This window comes from Engystomops pustulosus, chromosome 1 (assembly GCF_040894005.1).
Source record: "Engystomops pustulosus chromosome 1, aEngPut4.maternal, whole genome shotgun sequence".
NCBI classification, from domain to species: domain Eukaryota; kingdom Metazoa; phylum Chordata; class Amphibia; order Anura; family Leptodactylidae; genus Engystomops; species Engystomops pustulosus.
Genome location: NC_092411.1, coordinates 211,344,008 through 211,363,758, shown reverse-complemented (window position 1 = coordinate 211,363,758; position 19,751 = coordinate 211,344,008). Strand labels below are relative to the sequence as shown.

Genomic DNA, 19,751 nt, shown 5'->3' with positions numbered 1-19,751 from the left:
ATATCCTTATTATAGGCCCCCATCAAACAACTGTAATCAAAGGGACACAGAGCCAGAAGCAATTGATCAATGCTGAAGATAAATGTCAGGCCCCCAACTGCTCAACTAACATGAGGATAGGCCATCAACAGTAAATCCTGACACACCCCTTTAAGTAACATGGATACAGTGGAGAATATTTATGATAGCCCCACCAAGCATCCGTGTGGCCGGATACATCAAGAGGCTTACAAGGCAGACTGGCACCCATTGTTAACAACACCGCCTCCCGTCTAGTAGGTTCTGAATGTGACCCCCGGCTATAGAGTCCTATGTAGATGCTTCTATTATTTTGATATAAACTAATTCAACCGGTATAAATTTAAAATTTCTTAATGCACTTGTATACTATTCAGACTAAGCATAGGCTGGAAGATCAGCAATGTGCTGAACAGCACAACTAATGCAAAATATTTCAGTGGATTTTCAAAAGGGTTCACATAAGGCAGGCATGTCATACCAGCATATAGAACATGGCATTTGGCACTTCGCAAGGACTTTGCAGCTAGTTTAGCTTTACAGAGCAGCTTAAAGAGGTCTGTTCTAGTGACAGGTTCCCTGCAAAGTAAGAGGCTTATAGAACAGATATGAGACAGAAAGCATTATTAGATTGAATATAAAGTGTAATTACCTGTAATAGTATACTCCAAAAAGAACAAGTCCCAGTATAAGCATCAGAACTAGCAGTGAAACACTAATGGTGACATTGCGAATCTTCAACTGTGTAGACTGCTTATCCCACCAGTTCTGATCATCAGTCTGACATCGCTCACCAAAATATCCAGCAATGCAACTGGAATGCACAACATAAACATTGAAATGCACATATAAATGCCTGTAGTTCTGTATATTGCATTTTAGACATAGAATTGTCACATGTGTAGCATTATCACACACCTAAGAGCTATTCACAGCTTCCATTTTCAATTCATTTTAGCAATTCATTTATAGAAAATAACAATGAAGACAAATCATTATTAAATAAAATGCACTTTCTTTTTACATAAGATTCATGTTAAATAATGTTCATGCCCTTGCTGAAAAAAAATGAAATACCACATGCAGCTCTTCCATCACGAGCCATTTTTATTATTAGGTCAATAGTGCCACCTACTGGCTTCTCTAATCATTGATCATTTAAAAATACAAGAAATCCATAAATATAGATGGATTTGATAACAGCCAAATCTGTAAACACAAAGAGAATAGAAAACACATATCCTTACTATAATTTTTGGGTTTTTTGTGTCGAAGCCTTAGAAATTTTGGTGACAACCACCATGATTAGCATAATAACCGCTTAATTTCGCTTTTGGAATATTGATTTACAGGTTTGCTTAGTTATGATAAATTACTGATTTCTGGCAAGAAAGCATAACTATTGTTGAACTTCCGTGTGATATTAAGTTACATTCAGTTTAGATCATCATTATCATTATATAATGATGTAACTAATAATTTGTAGAACTTACACACAGCCATAGTCATCCAGATCCGGAAAGTATCTGCATGTGCCATGGAAACAGAAGTGATCATGGGAAGCGGGACATTCCTGTGTGTGACTTTTTTCAGATGTGTCGTTTGCTGTCGTGTTCACAGTGCTGGCAGTAGTTGATGATTCTGCGAAGTTATCCATAAATACATGGGTGACACATCATACAATAAGATTATAAATCAGGACATAAGGATGTAGCTGAAACAGTCACCTTTTTAAAGCTCTTATGTGGTGCCCTATACTAGAGGAATATAGAACTTGGCCATTTGTGGACATTTCAATATTTCCCCCATGCGAAATCAGCACTTCTTAATTTATTTTATTTCAAAGGGTTAATTTGCATTTATCTATAGTGTTTTATTATATACATTCTGTTTATCTGAATAGACTGGTAGAAAGGGTTAATGAACATTGAGAGGCATTTCTGATTGTGCATCTCTATCTCTCAGAGAAGTCAGTAAGTTTCCAGCTGTAGTAGATATTTTTGCAGAAGAAAAAAACCATTTATTTATCAGACAACCATGCAGCCTGACCTTTAGAATGACAGGTGCTGTCTGGAAACTTGTTTACAAGAACCTTGCTGCCATAGAATATTATGGAGACTCAGTGTAAAATTTATATAAGCAACCAGCATGGAGAACTGACAGTCTACATGAGCAACCAGAATAAGAAGCTGTGATAGGGATACTCTACCATAGACCCTGGGCTCCTAGCCTGTGACCAGGGTACCAGGCTTTGGAGAAAGAGAGGGACAGCTAGTCCAGTCTCTAGCATATAACCTTTCTTCTGCCAGGGTGTAGATGGGAGAAGTCGGCCCTGTGCTTTGGGTGTATTGTTTTGTAGCTGAATTTCATCAGTAAATGAGTTCTCTGTAGACCCTGACTCTTTGGACTTATTTCCCATTGGGAACAGCAACATGTGGTGACACCTCGACGGTGCCTTGTGGACCTAGCATACACTTGAGGCCACCCTAAACCAGGGCACTGCACTAGTATAGAAAGTAATTTGGATTTATTATCTTTCATCTTTCAGTATAAAGCGTATGTGTATAACACACATTGGGGCCAAAAAAATGCTGGGATTTTAATGTTTTTTTTGCGCAGTACTGTTGCTGATCATTTATAATGAGTTTGCGCCAGAAAGAACAGATGTTTCTGACTATTCCGACTCCTCCGTCTTTTTTTGGCACAAGTGGGTGTGGCCTAACGTTTCCACATTATCCTCCACATTTATGTGTATTTTGTCAGCATTTTTAGGCGCAAATTTGGGCGCACGATAGACCAGGAAAAAATGGTCAGATAGCAAAATTAAGTCGCAGTCCATGTAAGATTTTGGCGCACATCTCATTGATGTCAGCATTTTTATGGCGCCCGACTGATCAGTTCCGTCTACCCATTAATTACTAACAGCCTTGCCACACTTAAATACATCGGGCTGTGCTTTGCGGAGACTGATCTCCGATGCCAACAGACGAGCTTGTGCCACAATTAGTATATCCCCCCCATTGTCTACAGATTAATATTTTTTGTATACATGAGATAAAAAAGCAAACAAACTTGAAAGTATTATATATGGAAAAATATATTGGCTAATATGTAACTTTTATTTTCTAGTGGAGGAGAAAAGTAGAGCAGGACTACGAAGCTTTAACTTGGTAGAGCTTTACATGTTTTCATGGATCCTAACAAACTATAGTGTATGATTGATCTGAGAAAAAATGGTTCTGACAAGGATATGTTATACTTTTTACCCTTCAAGCGCACAATGCCCAGGATATACTAGTACTGTATAATAAGATTTTGGCTAGCATAGAATTCAGCTATAACATGTGCCGGGCTTCTGGTGAGTCTGCCTCATCACGCCTATAGTGTGAGGGTGGTTTGGGGGAGAAATCTTAGTTCCTAGCCGTGTAACCGGAATTGCAACTTTTACATGACCTGTATGCCAGAAGTTGTTTTAGTTTTTTTACCATCTTTCCATCCCTGTCATCATAAAGGACTAAAGTAAAAGGTTTGTACAATACAAACACTATCACATCTCTCCCTCTTCCTGAAAATGTGTTTTAATTCTACACTCACTCTATATAGATGTAACTCATACATAATTAATACCAACAAGACTGCACTTAGTATATACAAGCTGTAAACAGAGCTCTAGACAGAAGAGGAGGTGGGCTAAGTACATAGGATTATTCAGATGACATAAATAGCGAAAAGTCAGCCACAGAAAGGGAGAAAATAGTAAAACAATCCAAGAACAATAGAAGTAATTTAATATTCATTACAGAGTGAAAGGATATCCTCCTATTAAATATAAAATGTTATTCCTCCATTTTAAGTAGACTTGCTCCTGGAAAGTCCATATAATGCATATGTAGGTTGGTCCTGAGCCAGAGACCAGGCCCGGCGCCAGCACCTGGCGTACCCAGGTAAGTGCCGGGGCCCCGGGGTGCTGGAGGGGCCCACTCGGCCCCCTGGATCAATTGTACCAGTGTAGCTTTAAGACACTGGTACAAATGATCCCCCTCCGGTTGGTGTTGTTTTCTGCCTCTATGCTGCGCCCATCGGGAGCGCAGCATTGAAGCAGAATCCGAAACTCACCTTTCCTCGTTCCCCTGAAGTGGCACTCCCCACTGTATGTGATGGCTCCGGAGCTGGCGCACATGATGACATCATTGGATTACGTGTGCCGGCTTCAGAGCCGGCACATGCCGAAGTAAGTTTTTTTTTCTTTCCTGGATGGGGGGGAAGTGTAGCGGGAGGGGGGGGGGGATACAGTGTTGTGTGTACAGGGAGTGGGGGGAGGCAGTGTAGCTAGAGTGGGGGGGGGGCATTGTAGCTGGAGTGGGGGGGCAGTGTAGCTGGAGTGGGGGGGATACAGTGTATCTACAGGGGGAGGGGGCAGTGTGGCTACGCAGGGTAGGGGCGGCGGTGTGGCTACTGAAGGGTGGCCCATGAAGGCACCCACTGACGCTCTATCGCCTTGGGGCCCACCAAAACCTGGAGCCGGCCCTGCCAGAGACGACAACTTTCTCATGTCAAATTTCTGATTCCGTCATATGGTTTTTCCTGATGAGACATGTCAATTATCATTATTCTGTTTTTTAAGTAAAATGGGTAGATTTATCATTAAGCAGGCTCTTGGCGATAGTTCTCTGTTTGCCTTTGGAGCTCTGCTACTTTTCAGATTTATTAAAGTGGTGTTGGCTCCTTAATAAATCTCTCTGGGATTTTTTTTTTTTTTTAAATAACCTCAAGTAGTGTAAAATAACAGCACATACGCCAGGAGGGGAGTGGAGTGCGACTTTTTTGAGATTATTTTTAAAAATCGCAAATCATAAATCTGGTTTTGCACAGCGTTGCACTAGCAGTAGTTCTGCAAGTGAGAACTACCCCACTTAAACGAATTGTTGAGAAACAACTACGTCTTAACATAATACTGGTCAGTCTGGTGACATTTCTATATTAAAGGGGTTGTCCACTTTCAGCAAATAATTGATATTATATATGTAAGGAAAAGTAAATTTTCCAATATACTTTCTGTATCAACTCCTCTAGATCTCTGCTTGCTGTCCTGCTATAGAAAGCTTTTATGTTTACTTTCACTGGATAGAAATCTGTCCAGCAAGCAGAGATCTACAAAACCATAAGGAAATGTTACAGAAAGTATATTGAAAAGTTGTATAGTTTTTCCTTACACAAACAATATCTTCTCAAAGTGGACAACCCCTTTATATTCAAATTATCTAATTACACAAATGGAAACTAAGTGAAAAATAACTAGACTGCAGACAAAGACATATGAAAAGCTTATTAAATATGTAACAATACTTTGGCTCCAGAGTTATATTTTGTTGGTTAACCAACATCTCTATCTGCACTTAGGTTTCTGTGTAAATGTGTCTGACATACAGTTAGCTGAAGTTCCAGGAAACATATTAGTGTATGAATTGGTGTCATTCTCCAGTGCACAAAACTGCTGTGTGCATTCCCAGACCGAGACATGCAATTAACATAGAACAGTGTCTGGGATGGCCGCTGTTAAAAATCAAAAATGTATTATTTCATTCTCCTTGTTAATATCTTGTGTTTTACTAACACATGTCAGGAGAGCTAACTGTTTTTCTCTCAAGTAAAACTGACTGATTACTCTGGCGTAGTTTAAAGGGTATCTACCACCAGGATAAAAGACTGTATGCACATGAGCCTGAAACCCTTCAGGCTTATTTGCGTATAGTCCTTCAACCTGGTGGTAGATGCCCTTTAAGACTGACTTGTTTAATTTTACACTCCTATTAGTTGCAGTCTTATACTGCACCAGAATTCATCATTTCAGTGATAAATCTGGAACAGCAAAAGACTAGTGTTTTCTAGCTGGAGACTGCCGGAACCTGAGACACATGGTTAAATTCCCGCCCCCCCCCCCCAATTATGTTATAAACAAATTGATAAATCAGCCACATTCTATTTCATCTTCTACCCCATTAGACCCAATCCAAGCTTACTACATAGCTACTGTACAAGAACCAAGCTTACTACATAGAGAGTATACCAGAACTAACCTCATTATAAAGGTACACAGCAGGAACTCGGTTTACTACATGAATTGCTTACTATAGAGTTACATACTCCCTTCTCACCAACTGAACAGAAGCACCAATCATGATTCAAGTTTGGCATTGCTGTTTGGAGTAGAATGATTCCAGAATCAAGATTACTACATAAATAACATACCAGAACAAACTTCATTAAAAGATACAATTCTGAAACAAAGTTTACCCTAACCTAACTTACTACATGAATATGATGACAGAACAAAGGTTACTGCATAGATACAGTGCCAGAACCAAACCTAGTACATAGATACCATACCAGTACCAAGATTACAACATAAATGCAGTGCCAGTACAGTTAATGCAATTAAATACAATGTGGTCTCCATCCAAGTAAAAGACATCATAGTATGTGTAGTATTCAGCCAAGTGTGCAACTCTTCCAAGTTCATCAACACAGTCCCTTCATCTCCTCATCATGGATATGTAGTGTATTTATGAACCTCCAGAAAAATGTACCTCCTTCTTGCTGATGAGTTCTATTATAGAGTGCTCTGATATTTCATACTGCATACTGTGCGTAACGGTTACATATAAGTTTTGCTGGGTAAAAACACAGTACAAAGGGTTATTTCTTTGATAAGATAACAGACTCTATGATAAATACCCAACAGATCTGATTATAAATTATTGGGAATCATGACAAACCTTTGGGTTCCATTACAGATTAGAGCTGTGTTTTTCTGCTCCTAAGTATGGTAAATTAAGACATAATTCAATGCTGACAATGATAAGTAATGTGAGCAACAGAAGTGTCTATGTTTATGATATGGTATGCCTATAATATTTGGTTTTTCTGTATGGCAGCAATAATTATTTTATGTTGTGATACAATGTTTTCTGGATTTAAGGGCAATACAAAATAAGATGATAATAAAGTACACAATATTTTTCAGTTTCCTGGTACTCAATATAAACTACAGATATTTCAAATATATTTGAAATAATATACAAGAAAAGGCATATTCTGCCTAAAGCTGGCATTGTTACATCTAAGTGTCATCTTGATGACCCTCATGACTATTCAACAGAACTAGAATCTGATGAGTTTAACAACTGGGTCATTGTTGATTGGAGCTTTGCATTTATAATAATGATTTCCAATAAATCTATAAACTTGTTCCTTTAGGTCCTTTTCTTGTGCAACTGGTACAAGTAGCAGAGAAATGCAGATATAAAGCATAGAAGATGTTGACTTTAGTTACTGACCTAAGAGCAGGGACCGCAAAAGAATTAATCAATTTAGACATAAAGGGGCTTATTTACCTTTCCGACGTTTTCGGGTTTTGCATGGCTGTGGCAGGTATTTAAGAGGGGATTGTGTCGCACGCGATCGGATTGTGGTGCAGCTGCGCTGGCTTTCATGCAACAGAAATCAGGGGGTGAGCCACCGGACGATCAAACTGATTCGGACTGAGTGCGGGATTTAAATTTCAAATTGTGACGCAAGATCAAGCACTTACATACACTAGGAAGAAGAAGGTGAACTTGACCTGACTGGGGAAGCGACACATACAGGATATCAGGCCACAATCTTGGTGAATCGCGGCACAGTGCATTATACATGGACAATGCACTTTTTGTGAAATCCTCGGGATGGGTAAGTAAATGTGCCCCAAAATGTATATTAGTAAAAGACATGCAAATATAGAAACAGCGTTATGATTTCTTGTACACAATCTTTTCGCTTTTTTTTAATTGGGTGAGTTTAGAAACAAAAAGTAAAAAACAATGAAAATAAATGATTAAAATAACGGACGGAATAATGGAACTGTTATACATAGACTTTAATGTTAAAAAAGACTAGGTCTGCCTCCCATTATGTGTGATTTATTTTAAACAGAAAAATGAAGCAGTATTCAAAAACAGGAGTAAAAAACAAAAGACATTAAAAAATAATTTTTATCCTTCAGTGTAATAGGTCCCTAATACTTTCTTCCCTTTAACCCCTTAAGGACGGAGGGTTTTTCGCCTCATTTCTCGCTCTCCAACTTCAAAAATCCATAACTTTTTCATTTTTCCGTGTACAGACCTGTGTGAGGGCTTATTTTGTGCGTAACAAATTTTACTTTCCCGTAATGTTATTTATTTTAACATGCCATGTACTGCAAAGCTGAAAAAAAATTCCAAATGTGGAAAAATTGAAAAAAAACCGCACGTGCGTCACGTTCTTGTGGGCTCAGTTTTTACGACTTTCACTCTTCGCTCCAAATAACATGCCTACTTTATTCTTTGGTTCGGTGCGATCGCGGTGATACCAAATTTATACAGGTTTTATTGTGTTTTAATACATTTTCAAAAATTAAACGAATGTGTACAAAAAAGAAAAAAAATTTTTTGCCATCTTCTGACGCTAATAACTTTTTCATACTTTGGCGCACGGAGATGTGTGAGGGGTCATTTTTTGCGAAATGAGGCGACGTTTTCATTGCTACCATTTTGAGGTCTGTGCGACATTTTGATCATTTTTTATTTCATTTTTTATGTTATGTAAAAAGGTGTAAAAGTCGCATTTCGGACATTTGGGCGCCATTTCCCGCCTCGGAGGTCACCGCCGGCCGTAACCGTTTTTATATTTTGATAGATCGGGCATTTTGGGACGCGGCGATACCTAATATGTCTGTGATTTTTACTGTTTGTTATGTTTTATATCCGTTCTAGGGAAAGGGGGGTGATTTGAACTTTTAATATTTTATTAATTTTTTTTATTTTTTAAACTTTTTTTTTTCTTTTTTTTTTCACTATCTTTTAGACCATCTAGGGTACATTAACCCTAGATAGTCAGATCGCTGCTACCATATACTGCAATACTTCTGTATTGCAATATATGGCATTTTTGCAGCACATTCATTACAATGAGCCACTGGCTCATTGTAACGAATATGCAGCTGCCAGATAGCCTCGTGTCAAAAGAAGACACGAGGCTACCATGGCAACTGATCGCCGCCCCCCGATGACGTTCGGGGGCGTGGCGATCGAAAAAAAGATGGCGGCGCCCACGCGCCGCCGTCTTTTAAACGCCGCCGGCGACTTTGCCGGCGGCGTTTAGGGGGTTAATAGCCGCGATCGGTGCAAGCACCGACCGCGGTTATTAGCGGTGGGGGTTTTGTGCAAAATGCAAAAACCCCCACCTTTGTATGAAGAGGACTCAGCCCGTGAGCCCTCTTCATACATCCCTTATACCTCTGCGCCGTAGAGCTACGGCGCAGAGCGTTAAGGGGTTAATAAAGAAAAGGAAAATAAATCATGACAATGATGTGAATTGGTCCTTATTTGGGATTTAGGGCACTTAATTTAAAGGTCTCATTTATACATCCATTCTTCACAAATGTTTCTCAATTCTACTTAGATGTTATTTTTAGTCATAGGGCGTTGGTCCACCAAAAAAGGGGACAATGTGGGCATGCCATGTTTTAGTCAATTTTGAGACATGTTTTCCAATTTGTTTTTATTCTTAATAAATGTTTCATCCAACAATGCATCAACTGAGGACAAATCACTTTAGGATTGTGAGCTCTTGGGAGAAATCACTGACGAAACATATCAGTGATAAACATGAGGGACTAGACGGCATTGTAGCCCTTAGCTTTACAATGACTGCAGAGTGATGCCAATATTTACTGCAATTTTGTGTCCTCAGGGATTAGTGAGTTATGTGTTTGAATAAGTAAACCATTATCATGAGATTTAAAAAAAACTTGAACCTGTGCAACAAGAAAGACCAGACAGATTAAGTAAATCATTGCAGTCTTTTTGTCTGGGCATCAGAATTCTAACAGATTTTTTGGAAAAACGGAAATGTGAAAGAATAACTCTGATTAACTAGAATCAAGTTAAGAAGTCAATACAAAAGCAGCTTTCCCGGGATGTGAAGCATGAGTCTTTGTCAGATTCTCCTGACTGAAACAATTCTAACAATTGCAGTCAGTGGACAGTGATTTAACTTTTGTAGTGAGTGAAAGGACTTACTGTAACAATATTTCTACCAAGTCTATCACACATTTTCAATGACAACTAGCAGAATTATAACGCAAGTCTGAATGTGACTCATTGGGGCACATGTATCATAGTTTTTCAGCTTTCCACTTTTTCAAGTTTCCTGAAGTCGGCCTACTTAATCATTGCGGTGTATCTTAAGTTTTTTTCCCTTTGTGATACATGTGATGAGTTGCCTGTTTAGTCTCACTTTTGTGACTTTTTGTGGTGTGCGACTTTTTAATCCCAAATAGTAGTTTACCAAAAGTCTTACAAGTTAAACAAACATTTGGGCTACATACATAAATCCGGCCACTGCACTAAATCCTTGAGGCAGGTAACTTTGGTACGCTGTTTGATTCTGCACCTAAAAAGTTACAAACTGCAAAAAAACTACAAAGAGTTGCACAAAAAAAAAGAAAAAGGAAGTAATAGGAGTCATACATGTCCCTCACTAATTCACTTATTATGTCAATTATTTTTATTACGGCTTATTTTACACTATCACACATTTCAAGACAGAAAAATGTGCACTTAAAGGGGCGTGTTACTGCTTAGTTGGACCGTGCGACATGCGCCACAATTCTGCAGCATGAACAAAGTTCACCAAAAAAAATGCATTAGGTCTGGCTTCACACATCAATCCAGAATAGAATATAAAAACATAGTGCTTTATTTCATCTTCTTATAAAAATAAAGTAGAAACGAATGAACATATGGAGAACACAGGTCTACACAGCAGTGATGACTACGCGTTTCAGAAAAACTCCTTCATCATGGCATGGCACCATATTCTATTCTGGATTGTGTGAAGCCGGACCTAGCGTTTATCTTTGTATTATGGACTTGGAACTGAGTTGTCCGTGCTCCAACACGCAGGGAGCGCCAAATTGATGAAGAATGTGCGCCACAATTCATTAATCTGGTGCACGCTGCACACTTCACAGGGAAAGACACATTGTGCTGTTTGCACTGTTATTGAGAAATGTTGTCCATTATATTTCTGTTTTTCATGCGGAAATAAAAACAGAATTTTGAACAGTGGTGTTAACTGGACCTTAACTGTAAATGAATATAACTGCTGTGATAGTGATTGATAGAACCTGACCACAGTTTAGAACACCATAGTTTCCAATTGTTTCTGTTAATTCAGAAACCATTGTAAATCTAGAACAATGGGTAAAGTGAGAGAAACAGACTGCTTAATACCCCGCTCTCCTCATTGCTAGGGCACTATTTCTCATGATTCGTGGGGTCAAATCATCACCAATTTAAGGAATTTATCTTGAGGGTTTGGAACACCCCCTTTAAAACAGAGTGACAGAATGTCTTTCTGAGAGGACCAGAACTGAGTAGATGCTCCAGCAAGTGTATGAATAGGAAAAGGCATGAATTTTTGCATAGGCATCCCAAAAATTGGTATCTTCTGGGTAACAAAAAGTTGCCCTACAATATTTGACGCAGCACATCCTTAATGGTCTATGTTAACTAGTATATTTATACAGCAAAACAACACAGCAAAAAGCATTTATGCAGATATATAAGTGACTTAATCCAACTTACCAATGCACTCAAGACCATTTCCCAAAAAGCCTTCCATGCATTTGCAGATGTAACCGCCCTCCATATTAATACATTCCGCTTTGTGTGGGTCACAAACAGCAATTTGTAAAAGGCATTCATCAATATCTGAGAGAAGAAATATGAATAAACATTATATATGTCCAAATAATAATCATTAAAAATATAGATAAGACTAAGTAGAGTACTGATTAAGGGTATATTGGGGTAGGGGGTGGGATTTATCACAACTCCGACGGGTCTATGTTCTATGTTCTGCATGTTTTTGCTCCAGAAAGGTTGCATGTCTGCAACTGCATTAAAATGCCACAATTATGGGCATGCAACTTTTTGCAGCATAAATGCAAACATCAGACTTGTTGTGATAAATTCCCCCATGGTTGCAAATTTTACACCCTAGTTTACTCCTACTAATACTGAGAAATATGTGGCATTTGTTTTTATCAAAAGGATTACTTAAAATTCATGAAACAAGGCACAGTGCATTCGAAGTATGGTACAAGTGGTGTCACTCATTGTATACAGTACATTCCACACTATACTATTTTTCATTTACAGGAGATGTATGCCGTAGTTGAAAATAAAAGTCAGATATTTAGATTGTATGTATTTCCCATACAAACTAGTTTTACTAAATCCTGACAATGATGTAACCAGCAGAGACAATCAGCCTCATTCCTCCTGGGGTCAATTAGCCTTTATTGGGGTTTCTAGGCGAAAATGTATGTGTATACGTATATTATATATGGGTTTATGTAGCATAATAGTTACATAGTGTCCTAATCAATTAAATATATGTTTTAACAACACTAAATGCAAATGATTTAAAGGTATTATTTCATTTATTTTAAATATTATCATTAGTATATATGTTTTTTACTGAAGTGACCTTCTTATGTGAATCTCCAGAAATACAATTAATATAATTCTCAATTCACACTAACATTTCTCAGCTTTATTGTACTGTAGGGTTATAGCTTTAGCAGATGCAGAAGTAGTGGAGTCTATCCGGTCTTGAAGCCTGGGATCTACACACTACTCTGCTACAACAGGGTCCCAGATTTTTCACTTGGACCTAGGAGCTTTACAGAGACACTAGAGTGATTTTTATTCCTTTTCATTATATGAATAGTCCTCCACTATACACAAGTCATTGGGGCACAATTGCTCGGTGAGACAGATTCATTAACAATGTGTGGCAGAAAACATAAATCTGTTGCTTTCCTTCACTGGCCCAACAGAGTTCACCAACTTTTTTTGTGGTGCACTTTTAACGTAGGGCGTGTGACAGACTTTGCATGTTAAATCTGGTGCACGGTCCGACTGAGTGCCGGAATGCCCCCTAATTTGTGTTGCATGGTGGCTAGCACAGCTGCGCCACAAAAGGGTCGCGCAGACACTTGTTAAAAACCTGGGCAAGCAACTTACACCTAAAAGAACATTGAAAATCTGTCAGAAAACAGGCGCAAAGCCCTTTAGTTATTGCTTTCTATCTGAAAATCTCTCATAACTTTGGTTGTGGGATCACAATATGACCTGATAAAAATGACATGGATTTGTGTGGCTGACAGGAGGTCTCTTTCTCTCGCACTTCCTGCTGATGGACTATACCACACAGATTCTTCACAGAGGGGGATCACAATGCTCATCATAGCTACTGCTGAGCATTAGAGATGGTTCTGTCATAAAGTAATAACAATGGAGGTGAACATGCAGCCTCCTGTATACTGAAGGTCTCTACAGTTTGTAGGAGAATAATGTGATAACAGTTATCACACTTTCCCCCAGCAGGCAGAGGTGGAATTGTCTCTATCTGATCATGTGATAATTATTAATGGATCATAGAGGTAGATAAATCTAACATCATGATGGAGTCTAATGAAAGCAGAGACAAGGCTGCACTGGAGGGATTCATATGTCTTACACTCAACATTCTCTATATTTACACTGAAATCAGGGAAGCAGGAAGGAAAACATATTTTTTGCTGGAGTTTCACTTTATGCTATTGTATACAACATAAAACAGAGTAAATAAGGTGGCAAATTTCTTAGCTACATCCAACTAAAGTATTAGAAGAGGTTGTATCTAGGGTGTAAAGGGCTAGTTCCATATGTGCCCAGTATTGTGGGTGGAATATTTTCGTCTGTTCAACTTCCCCATGCCCCTCTCTTTTACCCCTCCCCAAATCCATCAAATACCCCTTTATGTTTGTTTTTGTTGCCAATAAAAATCATTGGGGCATAATTATTTATTTCTGACACATCTCCACGGTTTTGGCAAACATCAGAGGCATAACTTGAGGGGTGCAGAAATTGTGGTGCTCAGGAACCTCAAGATGCCCATAGGATGATGTTTTTTTCCCTAAACGAAGAGACCAGCACTGGTTCATGTGTTTGCAGTGGGGCACTGTAGCTTCAAGTTCTCCCTCTGGCACATAACAGATTTACTTGGCTACTATATCAAAAAGCCCTATACTGAAATAAATAAAGGAAATTTTTAACCTATTATGTCAGTGTCAACCTGTTCTTTCACATAGATTCCCATAGCCAACACACATATTATAACTGTGATATGGTGATGCACTCAGGGAGCTTGGGAAGAAATTTATTGCTTGGCGCTGACAAAGTGCTCAACATACCTTTATGTCACCTACTATTAATGATAAAGTCATAAAAAAGGATTTATCAAATGTCATTACCATTACAGGTCCTGCCATTCCCAGTATAGCCCTCCAAGCATTGGCATCTTGGTCCATCTTCTGATGGCACACAACGTGCATTGATATCGCAATGGCTATGCGCACAGAAACTGTCATCTGTTCAGAGAACAAAGTTAACAGGCTTACAAATCTGCCAAAGTAAGAATTACATGAAGAACAGGTGCCCCTACTATGTGACCTTTTAAAATCACTTTTTCAGGTCAATATGGATTATTCCGAAAATACAATCATAGCAACTACTTATTAGAGTATATAGCTGTCTATAGTTTCCAACAAGGGAAGATCTGACTAGATTAACAGTGTGAATCCCTAGCTCAGTCTACACTGCAAATAAAATAACACAGATTCAATACAGTTTCTACATGTGTAAATGAGCATCTCATCATTGTTACCAATTAAATAGAAAATGAAATGTATAATATTATATACTGTGTGACTGATACAAATACATTTCCTTAATTGGTCAGTTTAAATAGTCCTATGAATTGGGAATATACATAACAATATGCTAAAAAATATTTTATTCCAAAAGAACAATGTGAGACACAAAAAATCCTCTGTACCCATAGTTGATTAATGGACAATTAAAAATAACATTTAATTATAAAATATCTTTATGTTCAGAAAATCTACAGTTGTTGTTTGTTAAATAAAAAAATATTAATTTTGCACTATATTAGAATTGTCAATTATTATTTTATTTATACTATATTATAGTATAGTAAATACAGAAATATTTCCAATGAGAAGGAACTATAAAAGTCATGCAAATACACTTTCTATAAAAAAAAATACAATTATGTTCATTGACATTGAACTAGCATTAAGGTTTCCTAAGGCTTTTTGTAATCATGTCAGAAATATAAAAAGACACTGCAATCTTAATTTAACATCTTAAGAATTAGACAAGCAAAATTGTATTTTTTAATCATTAGGCCACCATTAATATAATGTTTTATCCAAATTCTTTATACAATAATTTCTAAACAATATAATAACTTTGCTTTATGTTGGACTTTACTAATAACTTTGTTTTATGTTGTGGGAAACTGGGCAATTATTTAACAATCCCAGGTGCCCACTTTATAAACTGGACAATTATTTAACAATCCCAGGTGCCCACTTTTTAAACTGGACAATTATTTCACAAACCAAGGTACCCAAGACAGTACAGTGTCTTACACAAGCTGCAGTAAAAACGTAATTACAGAAAAACTACAGTTTCCGAAATAAATATAATTGTCATTACGACAATAAAAGATCATTTTGATGCACAACTGCTTGTTATTACATGTTTAATGCTAAATAGTACAGAACATACTAAATAATTACTAGTTGGAAATCAAGTTCAATGGATGAAATTATACAAAAAAATAGATAAGATATAGTATATGTAAATTACAAGAAATAATTGTCACATTCAGTTATAAAAAATGTATTCTAAATATGATAGAAATATATATATTAAAAGGTCTCCAGAGACTGAATTGACAAATATTTGCTGCTTCCTGCTTATGACACTCACTTTTTTTTCTCAATTTCTACAGAATTTTTGAATAACATTAACCACTACAACTTTTTACAGAGAAAGATAAAATATATTATAGATAGATAGTATAATAAACCTAATAATGATACAGACGTTTTAACAAATCAAAATTACAAGAGAATTAAAAAATTATAAAATAAATAGACACTTAAAAAAAAATACTAGTCAGACTTTTCAGCAGAAAGTATCTTACCTGAAACCAATATTTCAGCAACCAGCTCATCGCTGGTATAAGGATCATCAAGTGTCTCATAAAAGACGGTAGTTAGTGGGCCATGGAGGGAGGACTCATCGTGCCTTGCCTCGTTGCCTACAGTTATGTCTTTTCTAGGTTCGGGTATGTAGTCAGTAATGGCTGGAACACAGAAAACCGTCAAACTTCATCTTAAACTAATTACGCTTTCATTATATCACAGAGCTTTCTTATTATTGCTAGTATTATATTGGGCATTATGTGTATAATGGGATCAGTAGATAAATATAGACAGCTAGAAGTAGAATTATGTTTTATTATAGTCAGGTGCCTGGTGGACTGTCTCATAATTTGGTGCATGTTTTGTTATAGGCATAGACTAAGTTTAAACTGAAGGCTGAATAAAAGTGTTACACTTCTAACAAGCTAATGCATTTCACTTTGAACATGAGCCAGGGCTTAAGCCTTAGGCCTTTAAAGAAGATGAACGAGGACACTCCCTCAGAACACAGTGGCTGCCAAGCCAGGATATCTGGACACATCACAAGTATTCTCAGATTAGATAGTCAGCACAGTAAAGCTTCCATTATGCTACATCAAGGCATCTAAAGCAGTTCTCTTCCCCTTTTCCATTCTTTATGCTCCAGCCAGAAATACAATTCAATCCATGAAGGGTATCAAAACAAAGTGGATCTTCTAATTCCATCCTCCTAACACTATAAAAGATTATGATTGCAATGTAGTTATGAGCTCGTAGAAAAACAATGACTCACATGTGCTTTATTGTCTATTTAGGGAGAACGTGCAGAGGACCCACAATATAATGACATGATAAGCTCGCAACACAAAACTCTTATAAATGATATACCTGAGTGTGCCCTGTAAATAAAGACACATTTGGGAGGAGATTACCTTAATCCCACATTACCTGCTGTTCTTTCAGGGACATTAACAGCTTTTCCATGGCTCCATACCATCATGTCTTTATTGAGCACATGACGTGGGGGCTGTCTGCTATCACACTTCACCACTCTGACACCTTTTTATGAATGGAAAGTCTTCTTCTATAATGAGCTCATCAGTGTCAGCTGGCAGGTCACACTTTTCCAGGTAGAAAAGGGGACGGCATAATAATATTGACATAATGCTGCTTCTCTATTCTGCCAAGACTAGTGATATATATATTTCCTGTTTTACAAGGTTTTGGTTAGTGTTGTTTCTGGTCCCATATAAAATATGGCGCAATTGCTAAAAATTGCTTATATAACAAGTCATTATTAGAATTACTCCATTTACAAATAAAAATATTTAAATAGCCTATCACCAGGACAAATACACATCCCTGATTACTCTCAATGCCTGTTACCTTAGTAACTGCTCCCTGTTATAAATAAAATAAGTAATAAGATTATGTACTATTGGTGAATTTTAATTGATGCAAACATAAATTTAAGATATATCCTAATTTAATAGGATAATATTTGTTTTCAGACATATAAGGCGGCATGCACACAAATGTGTTCTTTATGGGCCGCAAACAAGGGAACTTCCTCCCATTAGAAAGTAATGGGGCAATGTACTATCTGCTGAGGAAAACGGCTAGTCCACGGCACTAAAACACATTCATGTGCATAAGGCCTTAGGTCCAGTGAAGGAAAATATTAATGTTTCAGCAGACTAAGGCCCGTTCCACACTTGTGAGTGTGATCCAATGAACTCGCATCACACTCGCAACGCATGCTGCCGGGAACGCACGGCCCGAACGCTGCACACTGGGAGTGAACTCAGCATGTCAGTTCAGTCCCGGTGTGCAGCGTTCGGGCCGTGCGTTCATGGCAGAATGCGTTGCGAGTGTGATGCGAGTTCATTGAATCACCCTCGCAAGTGTGGAACGGGCCTAAGACAGTTGCACCATTGGACTCAGAAAGGTCAATGCTCTTTTAGATGAATGGGCACCCACTCACACACAGACACAAATTATAGAAAGTCTTCTATAATAGTAGAAACTGTTTTAGCTAAAAAGGTCAATTTCAATGCCTAAGGATTTCATTAAAGCTCTTGTACGTATAATGTGTATATATTCCAATACTTTTCAATATAGTAGTATGTTATGAGATGATAAAACTCCTTCCCATTCATAGAATAGTATAAAACAAGTTATTGATGTAAATTAGTATGCATAAATCAATGCTGATCATGCTGTATCAATTCAAGGCACATGGTGAAGAATCCTAACAATGTTGTCATAAATGAGTAAGCGTGTCCTGTTCGTGTTCTCCTGGAAGTTAGAGGGCAATCGAGTGACTGCAATGGTGCTGTGCTGATCTGGTTGCTGCAGATTATTACAGATAGTTGTAGCAGTTTAGACAAAGCAGTAAAGACATTGCATCAACCAGAGCATGACTCTGGCTCCCCCATCATGATGTCATCACAGGTCCAGTTCACTACTTCATTATTGGAGATAAGTGTCAATCGGTGGGAAATACTGGAAATATATCAGTTTTTTGCCCCCAAATTAATAAATAAAAAACTAGTTAATTTTTTTTAATAATTATACATTTCCTCAAACTCGTACCTTTAAATTCTTGTGCTGCTGTTCAGACAAAACCTGTGTCCCCAATAGTACTAATTGGGGGAGATATATTAATCTCTCTACAACAGAATTATGTTGTAGTTTGCACAAAAAAACTGTCTGCACCACATTTATAAAGGGGTTTAAACAGTTTTCTGTCTCTTCCACAACTTGTTGGACAAAAGGGGCATGGCCGGTTAAAAGCACCAAAAAGGTCTGTGTGCCAAAAATACTCCTGACCCGACAGAATTGTGTCCTAACCTTCTGGTGTAAAGTAAGCCAATTAATAGGAGATGCAGAGTATGACTAGACAGTCTTATACTAGGACAGATTTATCACCCAGCACCAGATACTTATGTGAATCTGGTGCAGAATAAGACTGTCCAGTCTAACTCCGCACTGTCTAACCTTAGGACACTTTTTATAAATCTGCCCCAATATATATTACAAAAATCCTTTAAACGTTTCAGACAATTGGGTTAATCACAGGACACTACTAATCCTGAGCAGTTAAAGTTTGATGAAATCTTTTCTGCAGTTTTCATTTCTGTTGCAGTTTGTGAAACACTGATAGAATTTGGCCACTTTTCAAATTCAATATTTTAGTTTAAAAGAAGAAAGGAAAGCTTTGCCAGAGGCATCTGAAATATGTTGTAGATAAGCACAATAAGAACGTGCTGCTTGCTCAGGTCATATATCACAATGGCTCACAATAGTTTTGTAAAAGAAGTCCTGATACTGACTCGATAATATGAAAATAGACCCTGGACTGTTGGTTGTATTAAGAAATACAGTACTCGGGTTTGTCAGTGTTGACATATATATGAGCAGTGTAGATTCATATTGGATAACCTGCCTTTTTAAGACAACATCATAATAGCATGATAGCCCAATTATGTTGTCATGTGTCATGTTTGTGAGGTCAGTGTGTTTTCCTAATAGCCTCAAAAAGTTTGGGGCATGTGGTAAATGCTATCTGTCTTTGTGCTCACTCTTGCCTCTAGTTACTACTTAA

The 19,751-nt window shown here is 37.7% G+C and overlaps 1 protein-coding gene across 2 annotated transcripts in view; it reads right to left on the bottom strand.

The window, feature by feature from the left end:
• EGF (epidermal growth factor) overlaps positions 1 to 19,751 on the bottom strand; it is a 100,525-nt gene that overhangs the window by 9,562 nt on the left and 71,212 nt on the right. For both annotated transcript variants that reach the window (XM_072119309.1, XM_072119308.1), the window contains exons 15-19: positions 16,165 to 16,326; positions 14,402 to 14,518; positions 11,685 to 11,810; positions 1,512 to 1,659; positions 671 to 832 (exon numbers count right to left, since the gene is read on the bottom strand). In XM_072119309.1, coding sequence (XP_071975410.1) covers positions 671 to 832; positions 1,512 to 1,659; positions 11,685 to 11,810; positions 14,402 to 14,518; positions 16,165 to 16,326 — 715 coding nt within the window. The remainder of the gene's footprint in view (positions 1 to 670; positions 833 to 1,511; positions 1,660 to 11,684; positions 11,811 to 14,401; positions 14,519 to 16,164; positions 16,327 to 19,751) is intronic.